This window comes from Macaca nemestrina, chromosome 5 (assembly GCF_043159975.1).
Source record: "Macaca nemestrina isolate mMacNem1 chromosome 5, mMacNem.hap1, whole genome shotgun sequence".
In the NCBI taxonomy this organism is placed as follows: domain Eukaryota; kingdom Metazoa; phylum Chordata; class Mammalia; order Primates; family Cercopithecidae; genus Macaca; species Macaca nemestrina.
The window spans coordinates 20,576,982-20,598,335 of record NC_092129.1 but is presented as its reverse complement, the minus strand read 5'-3'; the positions used below and the strand labels follow the sequence as shown (position 1 = coordinate 20,598,335).

General features: G+C 37.2%; 1 protein-coding gene across 6 annotated transcripts in view; it reads left to right on the top strand.

Annotated features, from left to right (window-relative positions):
* Positions 1–3,223, top strand: part of LOC105465460 (fyn related Src family tyrosine kinase) — a 153,932-nt gene extending 150,709 nt beyond the window's left edge. For 4 of the 6 annotated variants that reach the window (XM_071096344.1, XM_071096345.1, XM_011713898.2 and 1 more), the window contains 3 exons: positions 333–514; positions 1,560–1,725; positions 2,130–3,223. In XM_071096344.1, coding sequence (XP_070952445.1) covers positions 333–514; positions 1,560–1,725; positions 2,130–2,341 — 560 coding nt within the window. In that variant the 3' untranslated portion in view covers positions 2,342–3,223. The remainder of the gene's footprint in view (positions 1–332; positions 515–1,559; positions 1,726–2,129) is intronic. The other 2 variants (XM_011713902.3, XM_011713903.3) reach the window with 1 other exon arrangement.
* The last annotated feature ends 18,131 nt before the right edge of the window (positions 3,224–21,354 follow it).

Below are 21,354 nucleotides of genomic sequence, written 5' to 3'. Positions count from 1 at the left end.
TAGCCACAGTCTCAGATAATTGTAGCCATGTTTGAATCATGTGATGACTTGTTACTTGTAATACTTGAGGAAGAGAGGACCTTGGAATATGTTTGGACTCTGAAAAAATTGTTGCCTTATTAACCTTTCACAGCAAACTAAGTTGTGTTAAAGATATATATATATATAGAGAGAGAGAGAGAGAGAGAAAGAGAGAGAGAGAGAGAGAGAGCTCAACAGATCAGTGTCATTGTACTTAATCTCACTGATAGCTCATTCATTCAAAATTCTCAGAATTCACTTTAATAGTTCAAATGTTCTCTAAAGTAACTTTCTTTTCTCTTTTTGCTTAGGCGATGCTGGGTCAAAAATCCATCTGACTCAACAGGTAGACATAGCGGCACAGGTTGCCTCTGGAATGGCCTATCTGGAGTCTCGGAACTACATTCACAGAGATCTGGCTGCCAGAAATGTCCTTGTTGGTGAACATAATATCTACAAAGTAGCAGATTTTGGACTTGCCAGAGTTTTTAAGGTGGATTTAGTTTTGTTTTAATTAGTTTTTGTAATAGGTCAAAAGTCTAACAGTTAGTAAACCAATAGATATACTGTTATTCTTTAAAACAATGTTTCTCCAAGTTCTGTAGTCCATAAACTACTTCAGTAGTACAAAACCTTACAAACTGCCTGCACATTCCTATTTCTTTATCAAGGAGAAACAAAATAGAGAAAACAGTGACCAACCAGATTGGAAAGTGTGTACTTAAGTATATAGTTGAATTAATGATCTGTTTTTCAGTTAGTACCAGTCACCTCTGTTCACCTCTGTTTCCTTTACAAAAGCTGTACACTTTGTGCAGTGTTAACCTAGCCACCATTACTCACTGTATGCCAGACTAATTTGCATGCCACCAGAATTCTTCAGCAATCATTGGCTTTTTGATTTCCCAATTTTTACATCAGTCTGAAAGATACTCTATAGGAGATGTAATATTAGGTGTTTTTCTCTTAAATTAATTTGAAATTTCCATATTGTACCCTAAAAATATGGATACAGGGCATGAAACAACAAATAAATGATTCCCTTTTAATCTTCATGAATTCATCACTTTTTTTTCTTTTTGTAAATTAATTAGTACCCCAGTGAGTTTATATATTAATTTAAAACACTTAGATCCTACTTTTCATTATTAGCAAGTGGTTACATGGTAATTATCAAAGTCAGTGGCTTTTCAATATCATCAGTAAATCAAACAATAGACTTTGCTCCCTTGTTTTTTCGCTCAGGATCAGATGTGAAGCCAGAATCATGTATTAATTCTCCAAATGTAGTAGAATGTTTCTTTCAGTGCTATTCTTGGCACATAGTAGGCTCTTAAATAATATTTTATTAATGACTTCCCACATATTTTTCAGTCTTGTATACCAGATTCAGAATTTGCTAAGGTAATTGTCAATAGAACTAAGCTCATTTTGAATCTTTTTTCTCTAAATTTTGATGTGAAGCAGATTATAGATGAATGAGGGTAGCAAAAAAAAAATTACTTTAACTTGGCCTGGATTCCTTAATGCATTAACAGGTAGATAATGAAGACATCTATGAATCTAAACACGAAATAAAGCTGCCGGTGAAGTGGACTGCGCCCGAAGCCATTCGTACTAATAAATTCAGCATTAAGTCCGATGTGTGGTCATTTGGAATCCTTCTTTATGAAATCATTACTTATGGCAAAATGCCTTACAGTGGTGAGTAATTAATTCTGAAGTGGACCTTTTTGCTGCAGGTCACTTACTTAGGTGTGACTTTAACTGCTTCTCCCAGACTTAGAGGGCAGAGTTATGAGGCTGACCATACCAAGTACCTGCGGGAGCTTGATAGATAAAATTTGATGATGATAATTTGCATTAATGAGGTGGTTTATTACTTCCCTCTCCTTTGCTAGTGAATTGCAGTCTTATAGACATCGCTTGCCGCAGGACTTAGTTTAATCCGTGTAACCTGGGAAGGGGATGGTAGACCTCAAAGCTTTGCCAAGGAAATTGACTTACTTAGTAACCTAGAGTATAAATGGCTATAAGTTTAAGACTCTGAGCCTTAACTTGGTTTTTTGTTGTTGTTGTTGTTATTGTTTCCGTTCTGTATTTTCTAGGTATGACGGGTGCCCAGGTAATCCAGATGTTGGCTCAAAATTATAGACTTCCCCAACCATCCAATTGTCCACAGCAATTTTACAATATCATGTTGGAGTGCTGGAATGCAGAGCCTAAGGAACGACCTACATTTGAGACACTGCATTGGAAACTTGAGGACTATTTTGAAACAGACTCTTCATATTCAGATGCAAATAACTTCATAAGATGAACACTGGAGAAGAATATCAAATAATAAAGTAGCAAAACAAATTCAAATAGTTCCAAAGTACAATGTTATCAACCAACTCCACAATCAGTTTATCCTGACGTATTCAAGTGATAGGATAAAGTTGGCCATGTATTATAAAAAAGATTATTTGTGCATTTTATTGACTGGGCCACACTGAAAGACAATCAAGGTGATATGTAATTTCCTCACTGCCTGGTAAAATTAAGCACACTAAACAAAGTTATTTTTCTTTTTAAGAGATACTTACATTTCAATTTATTGTTTGAAATGCCGATCAAGAGAATCAACAGATGATAGTCAGTTTTTACTCAGTGACTGTTGTAGCGTCTTCCTGTTTACTGATTAGAGTGGTTATTCATTATTCCTCAGATTGCTGAATCCCATCAGGCTGTTATTATAAAGGAATTTGATTGCTTTGCTGCACAGCAGGACCTGTGCTTTGAGATTTTTTTTTTCTCTTTTAAAATATCCTGTAACTACAATGATGGTAAAGCCATGTTAAATGACTTGATTGTACTTGGAGTAATTGCACATTTTTTTCTATGCATAAAAAAATGATGCAGCTGTTGAGAAAATGAATTAAAATCTTTTTTATTTTGCAGAAGGAAATGATGGAATTTTTCTATACCTCAGTATGTGTCAACTGAGAGTCATATACATTAGTTTTAATGTCTTAATATTGAGAATCAGGTTGCAAAACTGATGAGTTATTATCTATGGAAATGTGAGAAATATCTAATAGCCTGTAAAGGCTGAGAAATAAGTATCAAAATAGTTTAAGAAAATGAGAGGAGAACAGTAGGATTGCTGTGGCCTAGACTTCTGAGTAATTAATAAAGAAAAAGAAATACCCTTTGGCCTACAGATCAGAGTTTTATTTATTTTTATTTTTTACTTTTTATTATAGTTTAAGTTCTGGGGTACATGTGCAGAAAGTGCAGTTTTGTTACATAGGTATACTCGCGCCATGGTGGTTTGCTGCACCCATCAACCCGTCATCTACATTAGGTATTTCTCCTAGTGCTGTTTCTCCCCTAGCCCTCCATCCCCTGACAGGCCCCAGTGTGTGATGTTCCCCTCCCTGTGTCCATGTGTTCTCATTGTTCAGCTCCCACTTATGAGTGAGAACATGCAGTGTTTGGTTTTCTGTTCTTGTGTTAGTTTGCTGAGAATGGTTGTTTCCAGCTTCATCCATGTCCCTGCAAATGACATGAGCTCACCCTTTTTTATGGCTGCATAGTATTCCATGGTATATATGTGCCACATTTTCTTTATCTAGCCCATCATTGATGGGCATTTGGGTTGGTTCCAAGTCTTTTCTATTGTGAATAGTGCTGCAGTAAACATGCATGTGCATGTGTCTTTATAGTAGAATGATTTATAATCCTTTGGGTATATACCCAGTAATGGAATTGCTGGGTCAAATGGTATTTCTAGTTCTAGATCCTTGAGGAATTGCTAGACTATCTTCCACAATGGTTGAACTAATTTACACTCCCACCAACAGTGTAAAAGTGTTCTTATTTCTCCACATCCTCTTCAGCATCTGTTGTTTCCTGACTTTTTAATGATCTCCATTCTAACCAGTGTGAGATGGTATCTCATTGTGGTTTTGATTTGGATTTCTCTAATGATCAGTGATGATGAGCTTTTTTTCATATGTCTGTTGGCTGCATAAATGTCTTCTTTTGAAAAGTGTTCAAATCCTTCACACACTTTTTATGGGGTTGTCTGTTTTTTTCTTGTAAGTTTGTTTATGTTCCTTGTAGAGTCTTGGTATTAGCCCTTTGTCATATGGATAGCTTGCAAACATTTTCTCCCATTCTGTAGGTTGACTGTTTACTCTGATGATAACTTCTTTTGCTGCCTAGAAGCTGTTTAGTTTAATTAGATCCCATTTATCAATTTTGGCTTTTGTTGCCATTGGTTTTTGTGTTTTAGTCATGACATCTTTTCCCATGCCTATGTCCTGAATGGTATTACTGAGGCTTTCTTCTAGGTTTTTTATGGTTTTACGTCTTATGTTTAAGTCTTTAATCCATCTTGAGTTAATTTTTGTATAAGGTGTAAGGAAGGGGTCCAGTTTCAGTTTTCTGCATATGCTAGCCAGTTTTCCCAACACCATTTATTAAATAGGAAATCCTTTCCCCATTGCTTGTTTTTGTTCGGTTTATCAAAAATCAGATGGTTGTAGATGTGTGGTGTTATTTCTGAGGCCTCTGTTCTGTTCCATTGGTCTATATATTTGTTTTGGTACCACTACCATGCTGTTTTGTTTACTGTAGGCTTGTGATATAGTTTGAGGTCAGGTAGCATGATGCCTACAACTTTGTTCTTTTTGCTTAGGATTATCTGGGCTATGCAGGCTCTTTTTTGGTTCCATATGAAGTTTAAAGTAGTTTTTTCCAATTCTGTGAAGAAAGTCAATGGTAGTTTGATGGGGATAGCATTGAATATATAAATTGCCTTGGGCAATATGGCCATTTTCACAATATTGAGTCTTCCTATCCATGAGCATGGAATGTTTTTCAATTTATTTGTATCCTCTCTTATTTCCTTCGGCAGTGGTTTGTAGTTCTCCTTGAAGAGGTCCTTCACATCCATTGTAAGTTGTATTTCTAGGTATTTTATTCTCTTTGCAGCAATTGTGAATGGGAGTTTACTCATGATTTGGCTCTCTGTTTGTTATTGGCATATAGGAATGCATGTGATTTTTGCACATTGATTTTGTATCCTGAGACTTTGCTGAAGTTGCTTACCAACTTAAGGAGATTTTGGGCTGAGATGGTGGGGTTTCCTACTTATACAATTATATCATCTGCAAACAGAGACAATTTGACTTCCTCTTTTCCTATTTGAGTACCCTTTCTTTCTTTCTCTTGCCTGATTGCCCTGGCCAGAACTTTAAATACTAGGTTGAATAGGAGTGGTGAGAGAGGGCATCCTTGTCTTGTGCCAGTTTTCAAAGGTAATGCTTCCAGCTTTTGCCCATTCAGTATAATATTGGCTGTGGTTTTGTCATAAATCTGTCTTATTATTTTGAGATACATTCCATCAATACCGAGTTTATTGAGAGTTTTTAGTATGAAGGGGTGTTGAATTTTATCAAAGGCCTTTTCTGCATCTATTGAGATAATCATGTGGTTTTTGTCATTGGTTCTGTTTATGTGATGGATTGTGTTTATTGATTTCTGTATGTTGAACCAACCTTGCGTCCCAGGGATGAAGCCAACTTGATCGTGGTGGATAAGCTTTTTGATGTGCTGCTGCATTCGGTTTGCCAGTATTTTGTTGAGGATTTTCGCATCAATGTTCATCAGGGATATTGGCTGAAATTTTGTGTGTGTGTGTGTGTGTGTGTGTGTGTGTGTGTGTGTGTGTGTCAGGTTTTGGTCTCAGGATGATGCTGGCCTCATAAAATGAGTTAGGGAGGAGTCCCTCTTTTCCTATTGTTTGGAATATTTTCAGAAAGAATGGTACTAGCTTTGTACCTCTTTGTACCTCTGGTAGAATTCGGCTGTGAATCTGTTTGGTCCTGGAATTTTTTTGGTTGGTAGGCTATTAATTACTGCCTCAATTTCAGAACTTGTTATTGGTCTATTTAGGGATTAAACTTCTTCCTGGTTTAGTCTTGGGAGGGTGTATGTGTCCAGGAATTTATCCATTTCTTCTAGATTTTCTAGTTTATTTGCTTAGAGGTATTTATGGTAATCTCTGATGGTATTTTGCATTTCTGTGGGATCAGTGGTGATCTCCTCTTTATCATTTTTTATTGTGTCTGTTTGATTCTTCTCTCTTTTCTTCTTTTTAGTCTGGCTAGTGTTCTATCTATTTTGTTGATCTTTTCAAAAAATCAGATCCTGGATTCATTGATTTTTTTGAAGTGTTTTTCATGTCTCTATATCCTTCAGTTCTGCTCTGATCTTAATTATTTCTTGTCTTCTGCTAACTTTTGAATTTGTTTGCTCTTGCTTCTCTAGTACTTTTAATTGTGATATTAGGATGTCAATTTTAGATCTTTCCTGAGTCCTCTTGTGGGCAGTTAGTGCTATTAATTTCCCTCTACACACTGCTTTCAATGTGTTCCAGAGATTCTGGTACATTGTGTCTTTGTTCTCATTGTTTTCAAAGAGCATCTTTATTTCTGCCTTAATTTTGTTATTTACCCAGTACTCATTCAGGAGCAGGTTGTTCAGTTTCCAAGTAGTTGTGAGGTTTTGTGTCAGTTTCTTAATCCTGAGTTCTAATTTGATTGCACTGTGGTCTGAGAGACTGTTTGTTATGATTTCTATTCTTTTGCATTTTCTGAGTAGTGTTTTGCTTCCAATTATGTGATCACTTTTAGAATAAGTGTGATGAGGTGCTGAGAAGAATGTATATTCTGTTGATTTGGGATGGAGAATTCTGTAGATGTCTGTTAGGTCCACTTGGTCCAGAGCTGAGTTCAAGTCCTAAATCTCTTTGTTAATCTTCTGTCTCATTTATCTGTCTAATATTGACAGCAGGCTGTTAAAACTTCCCACTATTATTGTGTGGGAGTCTAAGTCTCTTTGTAGTTCTCTAAGAACTTGCTTTATGAATCTGGGTGCTCCTGTATTTGGTGTATATATATTTAGGATAGTTAGCTATTCTTATTGCATTGATCCCTTTACCATTATGTAATGCCCTTTTTTATCTCTTTTGATCTTTGTTGATTTAAAGTCTGTTTTATCAGAGACTAGGATTGCAACCCCTGCCTTTTTTTTCTGCTTTCCTTTTGCTTGGTAAATATTCCTCCATCCCTTTATCTTGAGCCTATGTGTGTCTTTGCATGTGAGACAGGTCTCCTGAATACAGCACACCGATGGGTCTTGAGTCTTTATCCAATTTGCCATTCTGTGTCTTTTACTTGGGGCATTCAGCCTGTTTACATTTAAGGTTAGTATTGTTATGTGTGAATTTGATCCTGTCATATGATGCTAGCTGGTTATTTTGCCTGAAATTTGATGCTGTTTCTTTATAGTGTTGATGGTCTTTACAATTTGGCATGTTTTTGCAGTGGCTGATATTGGTTGTTTCTTTCCATGTTTAGTGCTTCCTTCAGGAGCTCTTGTAAGGCAGGCCTGGTGGTGACAAAATTTCTCAGCATTTGCTTGTCTGTAAAGGATTTTATTTCTCCTTTGCTTATGAAACTTAGTTTGGTTGAATATGAAATTAGGGGTTGAAAATTCTTTTTTTTAAGAGTGTTGAATATTGGTCCCCACTCTATTTTGGCTTGTAAGGTTTCTGCAGAGAGATCCTCTGTTAGTCTGATGGACTTCCCTTTGTGGGTAGCCCGACCTTTCTCTCTGGCTGCCCTTAACATTTTTTTTCCTTCATTTCAACCTTGGTGAATATGACGATTGTGTGTCTTGGGGTTGCTCTGCTGGAGGAGTATCTTTGTGGTGTTCTCTGTATTTCCTTAATTTGAATATTAGCCTGTCTTGCTAGGTTGGGGATGTCGTCCTGGATAATATCCTGAAGAGTGTTTTCCAACTTGGTTCCATTCTCCTGGTCACTTTCAGGTACACCAGTCAAACGTAGATTTGGTGTTTTCACATAATCTCATATTTCTTGGAGGCTTTATTAGTTCCTTTTCATTCTTTCTTTCTCTAATCTTGTCTTCTTTATTTCATTAAGTTGATCTTCAGTCTCTGATATCCTTTCTTGCGCTTTATCGATTTGGCTATTTATAGTTGTGTATGCTTCATGAAGTTCTCCTGCTGTGTTTTTCAGCTCCACCAGGTCATTTATGTGCTTTGCTATACTGGTTATTCTAGTTAGAAATTCCTCTAAACTTTTTACAGTGTTCTTAGCTTCCTTGCATTGGGTTAGAACATGCTTCTTTAGCTTGAAGGAGTTTGTTATTACCCACCTTCTGAGGCCTAGTTCTGTCCATCTGTCAAGCTCACTCTCCATCCAATTGTATTCCCTTGCTGGCGAGGAGTAGTGATCCTTTAGAGGAGAAGAGGCATTCTGGTTTTTTGAACTTTCAGCCTTTTTTGCTGGTTTCTCCTCATCTTCTTGGATTTACCTACGTTTGGTCTTTGATCCTGGTGATGTTTGGATGGGGTCTCTGAGTGGACATGGTATTCCCTTCTGTTTGTTAGTTTTTCTTCTAAGAGTCAGTCCCCTCTGCTGCAGGTCTTTTGGAGTTTGCTGGAGGTCCACTCCAGACCCTGTTTTCCTGGGTATCACCAGCGGAGGCTGCAGAACAGCAAAGATTGCTTCCTGTTCTTTCCTCTGGAAACTTTGTCCCAGAGGAGCACCCACCAGATGCCAGCCAGAGCTCTCCTGTATGAGGTGTTTGTTAGCCTCTACTGGGAGATATCTCCCAGTCAGGATACACGGAGGTCAGGGACACACTTGAGGAGGCATTCTGACCCTTACCAGAGCTCGAGCACTTTGCTGAGAAATCCGCTACTCTCCTCAGAGCTAGCCGGCTGGGATGTTCAAGACTGGTGAAGCTGCATCCATAGTCACCCCTTCCCCCAGGTGGTCTGTCCCAGGGAGATGGGGTTTTATCTATTAGCCCCTGACTGGGGCTGCTGCCTTTTTTTCAGAGATGCCCTGCCCAGAGAGGAGGAATCTAGAGAGGCAGTCTGGCCACAGCGGCCTTGCTGAGTTGTGGTGGGCTCTACCCAGTTCCAACTTCCAGGCGGCTTTGTTTAGACTGTGAGGGTAAAATGCCTACTCAAGCCTCAGCAATGGCAGACGCCCCTCCTCCCTCCAAGCTCAAGTGTTCCAGGTCGACCTCAGACTGCTGTGCTTGCGGTGAGGATTTCAAGCCAGTGAATCTTAGCTTGCTGGGCTCCATGGGGGTAGGACCCGCCAAACCAGACCACTTGGACCCCTGGCTTCATCCCCCCTTCTAGGGGAGTGAACGGTTCTTCCTCACTGGCATTCCAGGTGCCACTGGGGTATGGAAAATAAAACTCCTGTGGCTAGTTTGGTGTCTGCCCAAATGGCTGCCCAGTTTTGTGCTTGACACCCAGGGCCCCAGTGGCGTAGGCAACAGAGGGAATCTCCTGGTCTGCGGGTTTCGAAGACCATGGGAAAAGTGCAGTATCTGGGCCAGAGTGCACCGTTCCTCAGATACAGTCCCTCATGGCTTCCCTTGGGTGGGGGAGGTAGTTCCCTGACCCCCTGTGCTTCCTGGGTGAGGTGACACCCCACCCTGCTTCAGCTGGCCCTCCATGGGCTGCACCCACTGTCCAACCAGTCCCACTGAGATAAACCAGGTACCTCAGTTGGAAATGCAGAAATCACCCGCCTTCTGCGTTGATCTCGCTGGGAGCTGCAGACCAAGGCTGTTCCTATTAGGCCATGTTGCCAGCAATCAGACTAGAGTTTTAAATGGACTACAAAATAGGTCAAACTCTATTTCAGAACTAGAGGCTAGGAATAATGTCTAAACTTGGTTATGAAACTTTTTATTTTGGTCTGGTAGGATAAGAGTGTTTTTATTCATCTTAAGTTTGCATTAACCTTTGTAACAAAGTTGTTGTTTTTTTAAACAATGAATGTATCAAATTATCTGTCTCATTAGATAACTAGGTAGACTTTTCCAAGGTGGTTTCAAAATCAAATATATATTCAAAAATCTTCCAGTGTAAAGCAATAGGAATGAAACAAGCCATGAGAAAGCAGGATATTTTGAGTATATTTTCACACCTTTCTTTAAAGGAGAAGTGCCTATCTAAACAGTTACGGAAACCCAAATTCAAAGTAGATTAAACAAGAAGTAAATTTGTAAACTCTTTTAACTCGGAGACAGGAAGTAGGGAGGGCTTCAGGCGCAATATCATTAGCAGTTCAATGATGTCAACAAAGACCCGTGTCCTTTCCAAACCTCCCTCTGCCATCAGCATTGCCCTCCTTCCCAGGGTCACAGATGGTTGTCAATGGCAAAACAGGGGTTCTGCGTTCTCTTCTCCTCATCTGGCAAGAGAAAATGGGAAATCTCCATCCCAAGCTTGGATTAAAAATTATTTTCATTTTTGTGTTCTGGCAAACTTGGGTCCTATGCCCAGCCATGGACCAATAATAGGCTTAATGTGAATGCTATGTGCTGACTGGATTGGAATAAGTTCTGACTCTGAATCTGGGAATGTGGTCACCTTCTTCAGAGATAAGTTGGGAGGTTGGCTTATCTGAATAAAAGTAGAGAATATGAGATGCTGGAGAGGTGTTCATTAAGGAGAAAATTCCCTGAGATGAATTAACAATTAGAATTATCTATCTCTGTATCTATGTATCCACCCATCTATCATCATCACCTCATCTCCCTTCTTTCTCTCTCTAAATATATACATGCGTGTATGTGAGTCTGTATATATTTATTTTTGTGTGTTTATGTGGTGTGTGTGTGTGTGTGTGTGTGTGTGTGTGTATTCCAGGCAGATGTGTGCATATATACCCAAACTTTCCTGAAGACCTTGGAATGAAATGGGTCATGCGAAGCTAAAGATTATAGAACCCCTTGATTCCTTTATAAACAGAAACTCTTTCTAAGATAAGATTAAGACTAATCTTTTAAATGAGTTGACTGTGTATAGAACAACTTGTTTATTTAAAGTCATCTAGTCTAATGCAATCAAGGAGTAAATTATAAATAACCAGTTAGCATAAATGGAAAGAAAATAGTTCTTTCCCTTTGGATTCATTTCTTCATGTTTAATATTTCTTGTGCACATATACAAATGAATAGAAATATTCCCATTTCAGTGTGCAAATTCAGCTACTATATAGTTTTTTTTTTAGTAGCTAATAATAATAAATTTTTTAGTAATATCTGATTTTGAAATATGAAAAGAAGTTTATCCTTTCCTGTTTTAATACCACCTGAAACCCGTTTAACTTGCTGTGTTTGATTCTTGGAGACATTTATGTTCAAGGTTCTGTCAAAGCAATCTATTATTCTTGTTTTTACCTGATGGATCATGGAGAAGAATAATGGATTCAGTTATGAGAAACAGTAATAGATTTTTTTTAACTGCCATAAATTTCTCTCCCTATATTAAATAAAAGGATCAGGAAAAGATAAGTTGAATTTTCCTACAATGAGCCAGCTCTTCTTAAATTTACCTCCCATAAATTGTAGCAAAGCACTTTTCATATAATGTTTTATTTATGTAATTCAGTTATTTGGAGATGGTGGTGAGGAATGTGAGTACATCATTTCATGTTGTATTTCAAATCTCTTTTGACAGAAACCCTAAGAATTTGCAATAGAGGAAATTCAAGGTTCTATTAAGTTTTTCTTTTTATTTTTTTTAAAGAGGCTAAAGAAGGAAATAAGGGAATAGATTTAAGTTACCTAAGGTCAAAAGAGGCACAGGGTTGACTCTGAATAGTTGTGGAACCTGAATATTTTGTCATCAAAAACAAACTTAAAGTCAGAGTGACCAGGAATCTGCGAACTGGCTGTGGGAATGGGTAGACTTGAAAGACAACAAAGAACTAGCCTGTGGGGTAACATCAGACTAGGATCACCCTCAACTTTTACTCACAATATCTGTCTGTATGATGACTGTGCGGATCTAATGAACCAGGAGGGGCCCAAACTCTTCCGACTCTGTGGAAGCCTAAAGGAAACTGTTGCCATTGGAAGGATGCCATACCACTACCTAGCTGGAGCTTCTTGGAGGAAGCAGAGCCCAGCTGGTGTTCCATGGCTTGTCAAGCATATGCCATTTTTACAATCACTTTTTTCATGGTCTGGTTGAGCATATGATTTCTGAACCAAATAGCCTTTCTGGTATTGTGTCTTTGGTGACTCATTATGATCCTTTACAAAGACACATTATGTGAGCTAGAATGGTGATGATTTGGGTACCTTATTCAAATCACAATATCATTTTATTCGAGAGAAAGGCTGTTCTTAAAGTAAATGAGGTTTGTACACCTGGGTATTGGAATTGCCAGTGGGCTGATCTGACAATGTTTGATTCTTGTTTTTTTCTGGAATTATTATGTAGAAGATTCAGTCTTTAATCTTCAACATGATGCAAATATTCAGTGTCATAGGATCAAAAAAAAAACATGCTGGAAAGTATCTAAAAATCTTTTAAATTCATATCTTAATTTCCAGTGTTATCCTTTTACTGCCTACATTCCCCCACTAAACTATTTTAGATTTTTCTCTGCTTTTGTTGAGAAAGTGATGTTAGTAGGCCTCTCAAGTTATTTATGAAATTTAGAAATATACTAGAGAACAAAATAGTACATAAACCCTGAATTTCAGAACCCTCAACAAGTTTAGCTTCAATATACATTCAGATGACAGACACTACAGAGATGTTATAAGATTAAATTACAAGAAAAGAGACGCCGAAGCATTTCCATGTACTCTTCTTGCCTAGGTAGTTCATTTATCTATCATTCATTTGAAGCAACAGATGTCAATGTAACATCTTTTTCATTTTCATGGAGAATAATCAGCTCTTCCAGAAGAGGGTACTATATCTCAAACACACCTCAGGTGTCCAGTTAGAAGTGTTACCATGCAGGGTATTCAAGTCATATTACCTAATAACCATGAAATTGTATGTTGGGAAAAAATGGTTAAAAGCAACTAAAACTGCCCTGTTTGGAAGAAACTAAATATTGCTTTATAATGATTTTCAGATATTTTAGAATAGAGGCTTCAATTATACTATTTGTGAAAAAGAAAACTGCTTGGTATTAACCAAGTTACATTTAATTTTTATGGTCCACAAAATTTCAGAGTAAAAATATATCATAACTTTTAATCAATTTTCAAAATGTACATTTAATTATTGATTTAAAAAATAAGAAATAAAATCAATTAGCCAGATTTGTATAATTTAAAGCTACCACAGTGAGATTTTTGTCTCTTAAAACATGCATATTTTTATATTGTATTCTTTAATATTTATATTATACAGTTACATGTGACACATATTATATATGACTAACTTATATGTAGCAAAGGGATTAAAGAAGACCTCTTTTAATTGTACCACTTATTATAATGCTATTATTTACCCTGATTCAGATGTAACTACTTACAACTTTTAAACATTTTTATTTCTGTATTCTTTAAAATATTAAGGCAATAGTTTTTCTTGAAATTATATTTTACCCTATGTATTCTATTTTTATTCACACTGGATTTGTTTATTATGATACTTATATCAAAGTGATTATTTTTACCTTGACTTTTAAAAGTTGACTGTTTCAGAGGTCAAGTTGGTTGTGGATCTAAAACATAAGTTCAATGTGTTCACAGCAAGTGAAATGTCTCCTCAGTTGACTGTTAAGAGTTTGCATTTGTATGATGAGGAAAATAAGTCTGTGAATCCAGGGGATATGATCTTGCTGATGCCACTTTACTGCAGGTCATCTGCTTCATGTCACCTTTCTCAGAGTCCCAGGCTAGAAACCTCCAGCTTGGAGGTTGTTGGTTGCTGTGGCAGTAGGAACGAAAGCTCTAGCAGATCTCATGTTGGCAGTTACATCCTTGGGCCCAAAAGATACACATGTCACTTTTGCTCCCACTCATTGGCTACAATTATGTGGCTTCACCCAGACACAAGAAATGATGGATATACAATCTTAACACGTACCCAGACATAGAGCTCTCCAGAAATACTCACTAAGGAGCACTAAAGCCTGTTGCACTGTGTTAAAATATCAAGTAAACTCTAAGTGAGGCTGAGTGGTGGAAGGTCACAAGTACTCAGTTATCCATTCTTTCTTCATTAATTATTTTATTTATTCATTTAGCATATATTGATTGCTTACTAAGTAGAAGACATTGAACTAAATGTTTGGATATAATTGTTAACAACAGAGAAATACACTCTGTTTTTCTCTAAGCTTATGATCAGGGGAGACCGACTGGGCATGTGAATCTTAGCTCACAAACCTACATGCACACTTTTACCTTCTTGTTTTCCTCCTAAGAATTTAATTACTGTCTAAGGATCCATTCTCACTTTCCTCCTTAGTAGCAGAACCAGCTGAAAGATCATACTGCCCTCCCTCTTTTACAGCTAGAGGTTGCGAAAGATACGTAAGAGAAAGTTGGTTTGCAGGACTTCTAGGAAGTATGTATGGTAAAAAGAGAGCTGGCATGGGCCATTCTTTGTCTTTTTCTCCTTTGTTAAGTTTTAACCCTTAACCTCGGCAGCCATCTTAGATCATGAGGAACACGTAGAGATGGAAGTCACTTCTTTTTTTTTGTTTTTTTCTTTTGAGACGAAGTCTTGTTCTGTCGCCCAGGCTGGAGTGCAATGGCAGGATCTTCGCTCTCTGCAACTTCCGCCTCCTGGTTTCAGGTGATTCTCCTGCTTCAGTCTCCCAAGTAGCTGGGATTACAGGCGTACGCCACCATGCCCGGGCTAATTTTTTTGTGTGTTTTAGTAGAGATGGGGTTTCACCGTGTTGCCCAGTCTGCTCTCGAATTCCTGAGCTCAGGCAATCCACCCGCCTTGGCCTCCCAAAGTGCTGGGATTACAGGTGTGAGCCACTGTGCCCGGCCCGGAAGTCACTTCTAAACAGGATGTGGGTCATTTATGAAAGGGAAGTTGCCATGCCATCCTTGGATTGCTGACCTCAGGAATTCTCGTATAGGAGGGCGGAAATGCTATGCTATTTAAGCAACCTTGATGTCTAATCTCTATTTCTAGAAACTGGAACACCCAATTTCTGAATAACACATTATCTACTTAAAACCTTAATTCTGCCAGGTATTGGAAAATAAATGTTATTTCTAGGATTTTTCTCTAAGTGCTATGTTAGGGCTTTGGGGCAGGAGGAATTGTCTGGTGCTAGCATCAGGTCATTACCTGTCTATGTGGCTATCTGCTAAGATGTCTTCTCTCCCAACTGAAGTGAATGTGGTCTCAACTCTTTCTAATCCATTTCTATATCCTTCTCTGGTCCAAAGGAAGAATTCAACCCCTCTGCCTAAATGCTCCCACAACCGGGAGCTCTTCTTCCCTCTACCATGCCATATGTGAGGAAGTACTTGGGAGCTTTCCTCCTCTCAGTGTCTACTTGGGAATGAACATAGGTACTCTCTGCTCTCAGATTCCCCCAGCTCACCCGGAAGTCGTCCTATTCTTCTTCTTCACATTATAGAGCTGGGCCTACCAAACTGTGAATGTTCCTTTAACTCCATTCTTCCCTGTGTACTTGAAATCTTCAGTCTTTTATGATGCTGAGCTTAGGTGGAGTGGACCAGAAGACTGATAAATTCATTTCAAAAGCCTTGGATTTTAAAACTCTCACGACAAGAATTTGACTCGTGTTTTCTATTTTTCAACTGTAATAATCCTCCCTTTAGATGATAGAGCCTCATAGTCTAGTAGTCCAAAGTGGGAACACTAAAGCATAACAGCAAATACCTGGGAAAGACTTTAGCTAATATCTTAAAATAGTATCCTGCAACATATGGAAGTTAAACAAAAGTCACACAAAAAGTACTTAAGTAGGTTATGCTGAGTATTATAGAGAAGAAATGTGGGATGCTGTGGGAGTGAATAACAAATACTCCTAACTGGATCTGGGGGTTGGGGAAAAATGAAGAAAGTGGTGTTTACCTGTGGTCTTAAGGATGAAAAGTTTATAAGTACCCCTAGTCCAAAGGTAGGCATGGCAAAGACATAGACCCAGTTTGACGGGAGTGTGGGAATAAGGGGGAAAGGACTCACATTAAGGCTGGCCAGGCATGTCCAGTCCCAATCATAGAGGTTCGTATAGTTGGGGTTAATAATCAGAATCTTAATCCCACTGGGCAGTCACTGAAAACCTTGCAATTGTTAATATGACCCCATTTTTACCTTAAAATGTTATTTTCTTTAAAGTATGGCTTCAATGAGGATAAGAATGGATATGGAGAGATAATTTAGGAGGATGGATTGTCTGGTTGAGAGGTAATAGTAGGTCAGCTTAGTGGAAGGGAGGAGATAATGAAAACAATGATATACGTGAGACATTTGGAGGTGGAACTAGCAGAACTTGCCAACTGTTAGGCTATGTGGGCCAGGAAGAATTATGTATCAAGGATGTCCTCCGGGAGTAATTAAAATATGGGACTATAGAAAGGAAGCTGGTGGGTAGCGGTGATCATAGGAACTTGTTAGTTAATCAGTTTAAGATGTCGTGAAACATTTAATTTGAGATGGTCACTGAGGAGTGCTATTAGCTTTTGGCAATGTTGAGGCCCTAAGGAAGAGAATTTTCACCTGAGAAGTGGGACCAACAGTAGACTGCCGTGGGTTGAGGCACAAATGAGAGATATGTGGTTGGGGGCAACATTTATTGGACTGGCAGCTTTTTCCAACATGGAGCTGTGAAGTTGAGAGGAGACATAACAACTAACTGTGAATGTGAAATTCAGAGAATGTGTGTGTGTGTGTGTGTGTGTGTTTCTAAAAATGGGAGAGACTAGGTCTTGTTTAAATGCTCTATAAATGGTTGCCAGAGGTTATTTCAGCCAAAATAGAGTACATAGAATAATGTAGGAACCTTTGGTGACTCAAATCTGAAAGAATAACCAACTGCTATCTTGCTTATTGAATTTGTATGGATTGCATAATATAGGCCTTCTTTGTTAAAAAATATGTTTTTGCCTTAGGGGAATTTAAGCCTGAAATGTAGTAAAAACATATTTTGAACACATACATCTCCTATTCCAGGACTAACCATACACTGAGTTTCATTGTGACATTTTCCTACCTGTTTCCCCAAGATTGATCTAGTTTGTTAATATTCTGAGTGTAAGCAATTTGCTTTTCTTTAGAAATATGTTTTATCTAGATTAGAGAAACAGGTAAAAAAAGAAAAATTTCAACTAAATTCAAGTAAAATATCTTTTCATTTTTCTTGAATATGGATGTTAGGTCTAATTGAAACATTATGGCTTATGGCAGATGAAGTGTGAAATCCATTTAAGAGTATGTTAAAACAGTGTCAAAGAGGTAACAAGAAGCTGAAGTTTTAATGTGTCAGAGAGAAGATATTTGAATCATCTCAAATAATATAATTATAAGAAAAAATAAAAGGGAAAAGGAAGGAAAAAGAAAACAAAGAAAAGCAAGGCTATTTTAAGAAAACATATCATCAAAGTCTTTGGAGAAATGTTTCTTCTTTTATCTGGTTAATTGGCTTATGAATAATGCAGAAGTGTTCTTAGTTGGCTTTAAAATATCCTTAGTTCAAACCCTAAGTTTTAGGGGCTGAGTCAGACAGAAGTGATTTTGCAATAAAATCTTCCTTGGTCATTATCTTCATCAATCTATTTTCATAGAACTGCAGAATTGTAGAACTGATAGGAACCTTGGAGATCATGTAGTCAGGGTATCAGGAGCGCTTTCCTCTTATGGAATGAAACTCAGAAACAAGAATAATAACAAGCAAGGGATATTTAGTAATTCAAGAGACATTTTTCTTCAAATGAGTCTGCTTCATAGACTCTCTAAATCCTAAAGAAAAGGCATAAATAAGGTTGTCTCAAGTTGTTTTTTCCCTGTATTTTAGAGAAACGTATGGTGCCTAATTTGGAGAATTGTGAAGGTAAAAATTCAAGATTTGATTTTGTAGCTGCAATTACAGATACTATTGTAAAATACGCATGATGTGCAATGTTGTGCAAGGGGGGATGGGTACTAACATCAAGTAATAGCAAAAATTAAAGCAACAGATAAATCAATTTCAGGAGTTCTCAAGCTGACCAGCAGATGGGGGCCCAGATTGCTGCCAAACACTTATGATCAGAAGAAAAAAAAAAGGACCTTAAAAATAATCTAAAATTCTGATATAATATTCAATGTATAAAAACAATACTGAAAATGCTCCCTTAATTTTAAGTACCTAGGCTCAGATCTGCAATGAAGGCATTGATTATAGATTACAACACAGTGCTCTACATTTTAAAAAATGCAAAATTACGTAGCTCATGACTCACCAAACTCTAATTATCAAAATAACTGAGTATTCCTCACCAAAGCAGAGTTAATAGCACATAGCCCTCATGGATTTTCCTTTTTTACTATATAGATTCTAATATTTCGGCTTTTATTTTTATATGTGTTTTTATGATGCACATTGAATATCTTCCCACATGCCCAATTATATTTCAAATGCATTGAAATGCTCTTTATAAATCTTTGCTCTCTTTCTTTGGTTATTCACTCTTTTAACAAAGAAATATGAATAGACCTCTGTGAAATTAATTTTTTAAAATTACAGGTATTTGAATTATTATTAACACAAAAAGTAAAACATTTTTAATACTAACTCAAAACTGACAACTAATCATAGTTCATTTTTTCAATCATAGGAGTCTTAAATTATTACACCACTGAAAAACTGCACAATTTTTTTCCCACTGTGCTTTAGAACTTTTACATCAGGAAACAGTGAAAATGATATGTTGTTTGTGGCATTAACTCTACTTAATTTGGAACCTTAGAATAATTTTATTTTCTTCCATTAAGCCCTTAATGCATTTCAGCATAAAATTTAAGTATATTAATATGTCAAATATTGATTTTGTGTTAACACTTTAAGGTTGTCTAAATTCCATTGATACTTTTTGGTAGATCTGAAAACTAGTTGATTTGTACTTTATTATCTGCTCAATATTAGGATTATAAATCAATGTGTCCAATAAAGAAGAATTATGTCCTTCAGGTTCATTCTATTCTGATAAACACATTTCTAATGAGATGAAGATGTAGAAAGATTTATGTACTTTTTCTGCACAAATGATACAATTATATTTTCTCATATTTTTGACATTGCTTGGTTAAATTCTGGCAGTCTCATGTCCATGTGTCCTCATAGCAAGAAGATTTTAAGAAAGAAAAGTACTACTTGGGTAATTCTGGAAAAAATGTCGATGGAAGGTTGACTTCATGTCTTGTTTGTCTTATTTTTTCTGGGGGTAAAAATAGATGCAAATATATGGAATGTTAGAATCCAATGTGGTTCTGAGACACTGCTGGGCAAAGAAAGTTTTGGTTTTGAGTCTATTTAGGAGAACATTTTATTTACCTACAGAGTAAGCTGTCAGTAATACTTGTATAACTACTAAGTAGTTGCAGGGGAAAATGAAGGTAGCAGAAAAGGAAAGTGTGACTGTTCTCTGAGGAACTGAGGAATTTTCTGCTTTCTGACTTCTGCAGAGATTGTTCCATTTTCTCTACTTCATTCTTTTCTATGTTTGGCAGAGGGTAGAAATGGGATCACATGAAAAAAGAGAAGAAAGGGAACCTGGATAAAGAAAAAAATGAAGCTAAGCAGAGAGATAGTGAGGTTGTGGGAGAAAACTCATTCTTCCCTGTTGAGACTACAGAGTTAGATTTACAGCATCTATTTTAGTCTTAGCCAGAGATTTACTGACAGGCCTTTGTCAAATCATATCACTTAATTTTATAAGCATTTTTTTTCTCTTGGTAAAATATTGTTGTTAGCATTTATGAATTGCAATGAGGATTTTGTGAACATAAAGCTATGAATATTTCATGAAGGTCTTGAGATATTTGGATCTAAGTATGTGTTATCAAATATAGCCAACTCTCAAATACCACTTAGTGGGTTATGTGTGAGGAACTTAGTTCTGCACTGATATTCCCTTGCCACATAGCATATTTCTGAGCTGTCTCCTTTCACAAGTTCGTCAGTGTGTAGTTAAGAAAAGCAATCTAATTTAATTTTAGTCTGGGCAGTAAATCTCCTGCTGTGAAGGTTGAGATATAAGGAGGTGGGTGAGTGCCGGTGGTGGAAATGCTTTGGGCTTTCAGGCTTCAATCTGACACCTATTGAGCATCTGCTCTGTGCTAGGGACTGGGTAGCATTGGAAATAAAAATATGAATAACAGAGGAAGACAGTGTGGTTAAGTGGTTAAGCTTTGGAGCTAGATTTATTGGATTTAAATTCTAAGTTTGAATTACGAGTTGTTGGTTTTGGTCATGTAACCTAATCTTGTTTACTCCTTGTCTCTTTGTTGTTGTTGTTGTTTGTTTTAATCTATAAAATGGGGATATTACCTAGACCACAGACCTGTTTTGAGAATTAAGTAAGAAAAGCACTTTGAGCAATGTCTGGCACTGGGCTATATTCTCAAAACATGTTAGCTCTAAAGATTCAGTTTCTGTCCTCCAAGGCTGTCATCTACGGGAACAAGGATGAATAACCAATGACTATAATATAGTGTAAGTGCTACTACCCAGACATGCATGGACCACTATGAGGGCTCAGGAGACACAGTGAAATCAGATTTGAGGGTTGGTCCAAGTTGGAAGAAGAAATCACCACCAGTTTTTGAAGGGAATTGAATTTTATGCCAAGGACCTGTATTCTATCTAGCCTGAAAAATAATTGGCATACGCATATGGGCTTCCAATCTGAGTTTCAAGTTTATGGGACTTATCCTAGAAACTTTAATTGGGGTTTTCAACTGGACCTCTCTTTTAGGACATGAAATAACTTGACCCTTTAGGTTCATCAGAGATTCTGTTTAGTTTGTAGGCATCTGTTTACATTTAAAAAGTTAGTTTTTGGTTAAATCTATTTTTAATCTACCTTCATTTGCCATATTTCTTGAAATACTATAATTATTCTTTGAATTTCATTCCTATTTTAAAACTTTGTAGAGAATTTTGAAATTTCTTGGTTCTCATAAAATACATTTATTTGCCTCACATTTTTCTTCAAGTTTGGCATATATAATGGAGAGTAAACACCAGTGCAGTGGAGCTGACTCCACGGTGGTAAACGTGGCCCATAAAAGTGAGTTTTCGTAGAGAGAACTCAGTGTGTGAAGAAGGAGGCTTACTTACTCCATGACTCTGTGATCTGGAGGTGACTAATCTGGCTGTCTCATTTTGAAAAAATTTTAAATGTGGGTATCACATGCAATAATTAATATAAGAATGCCCAGCACACAGAAGGTTTCTGAACAATCTGAGTTGAATTCCAGTTCATGATCATACACAGA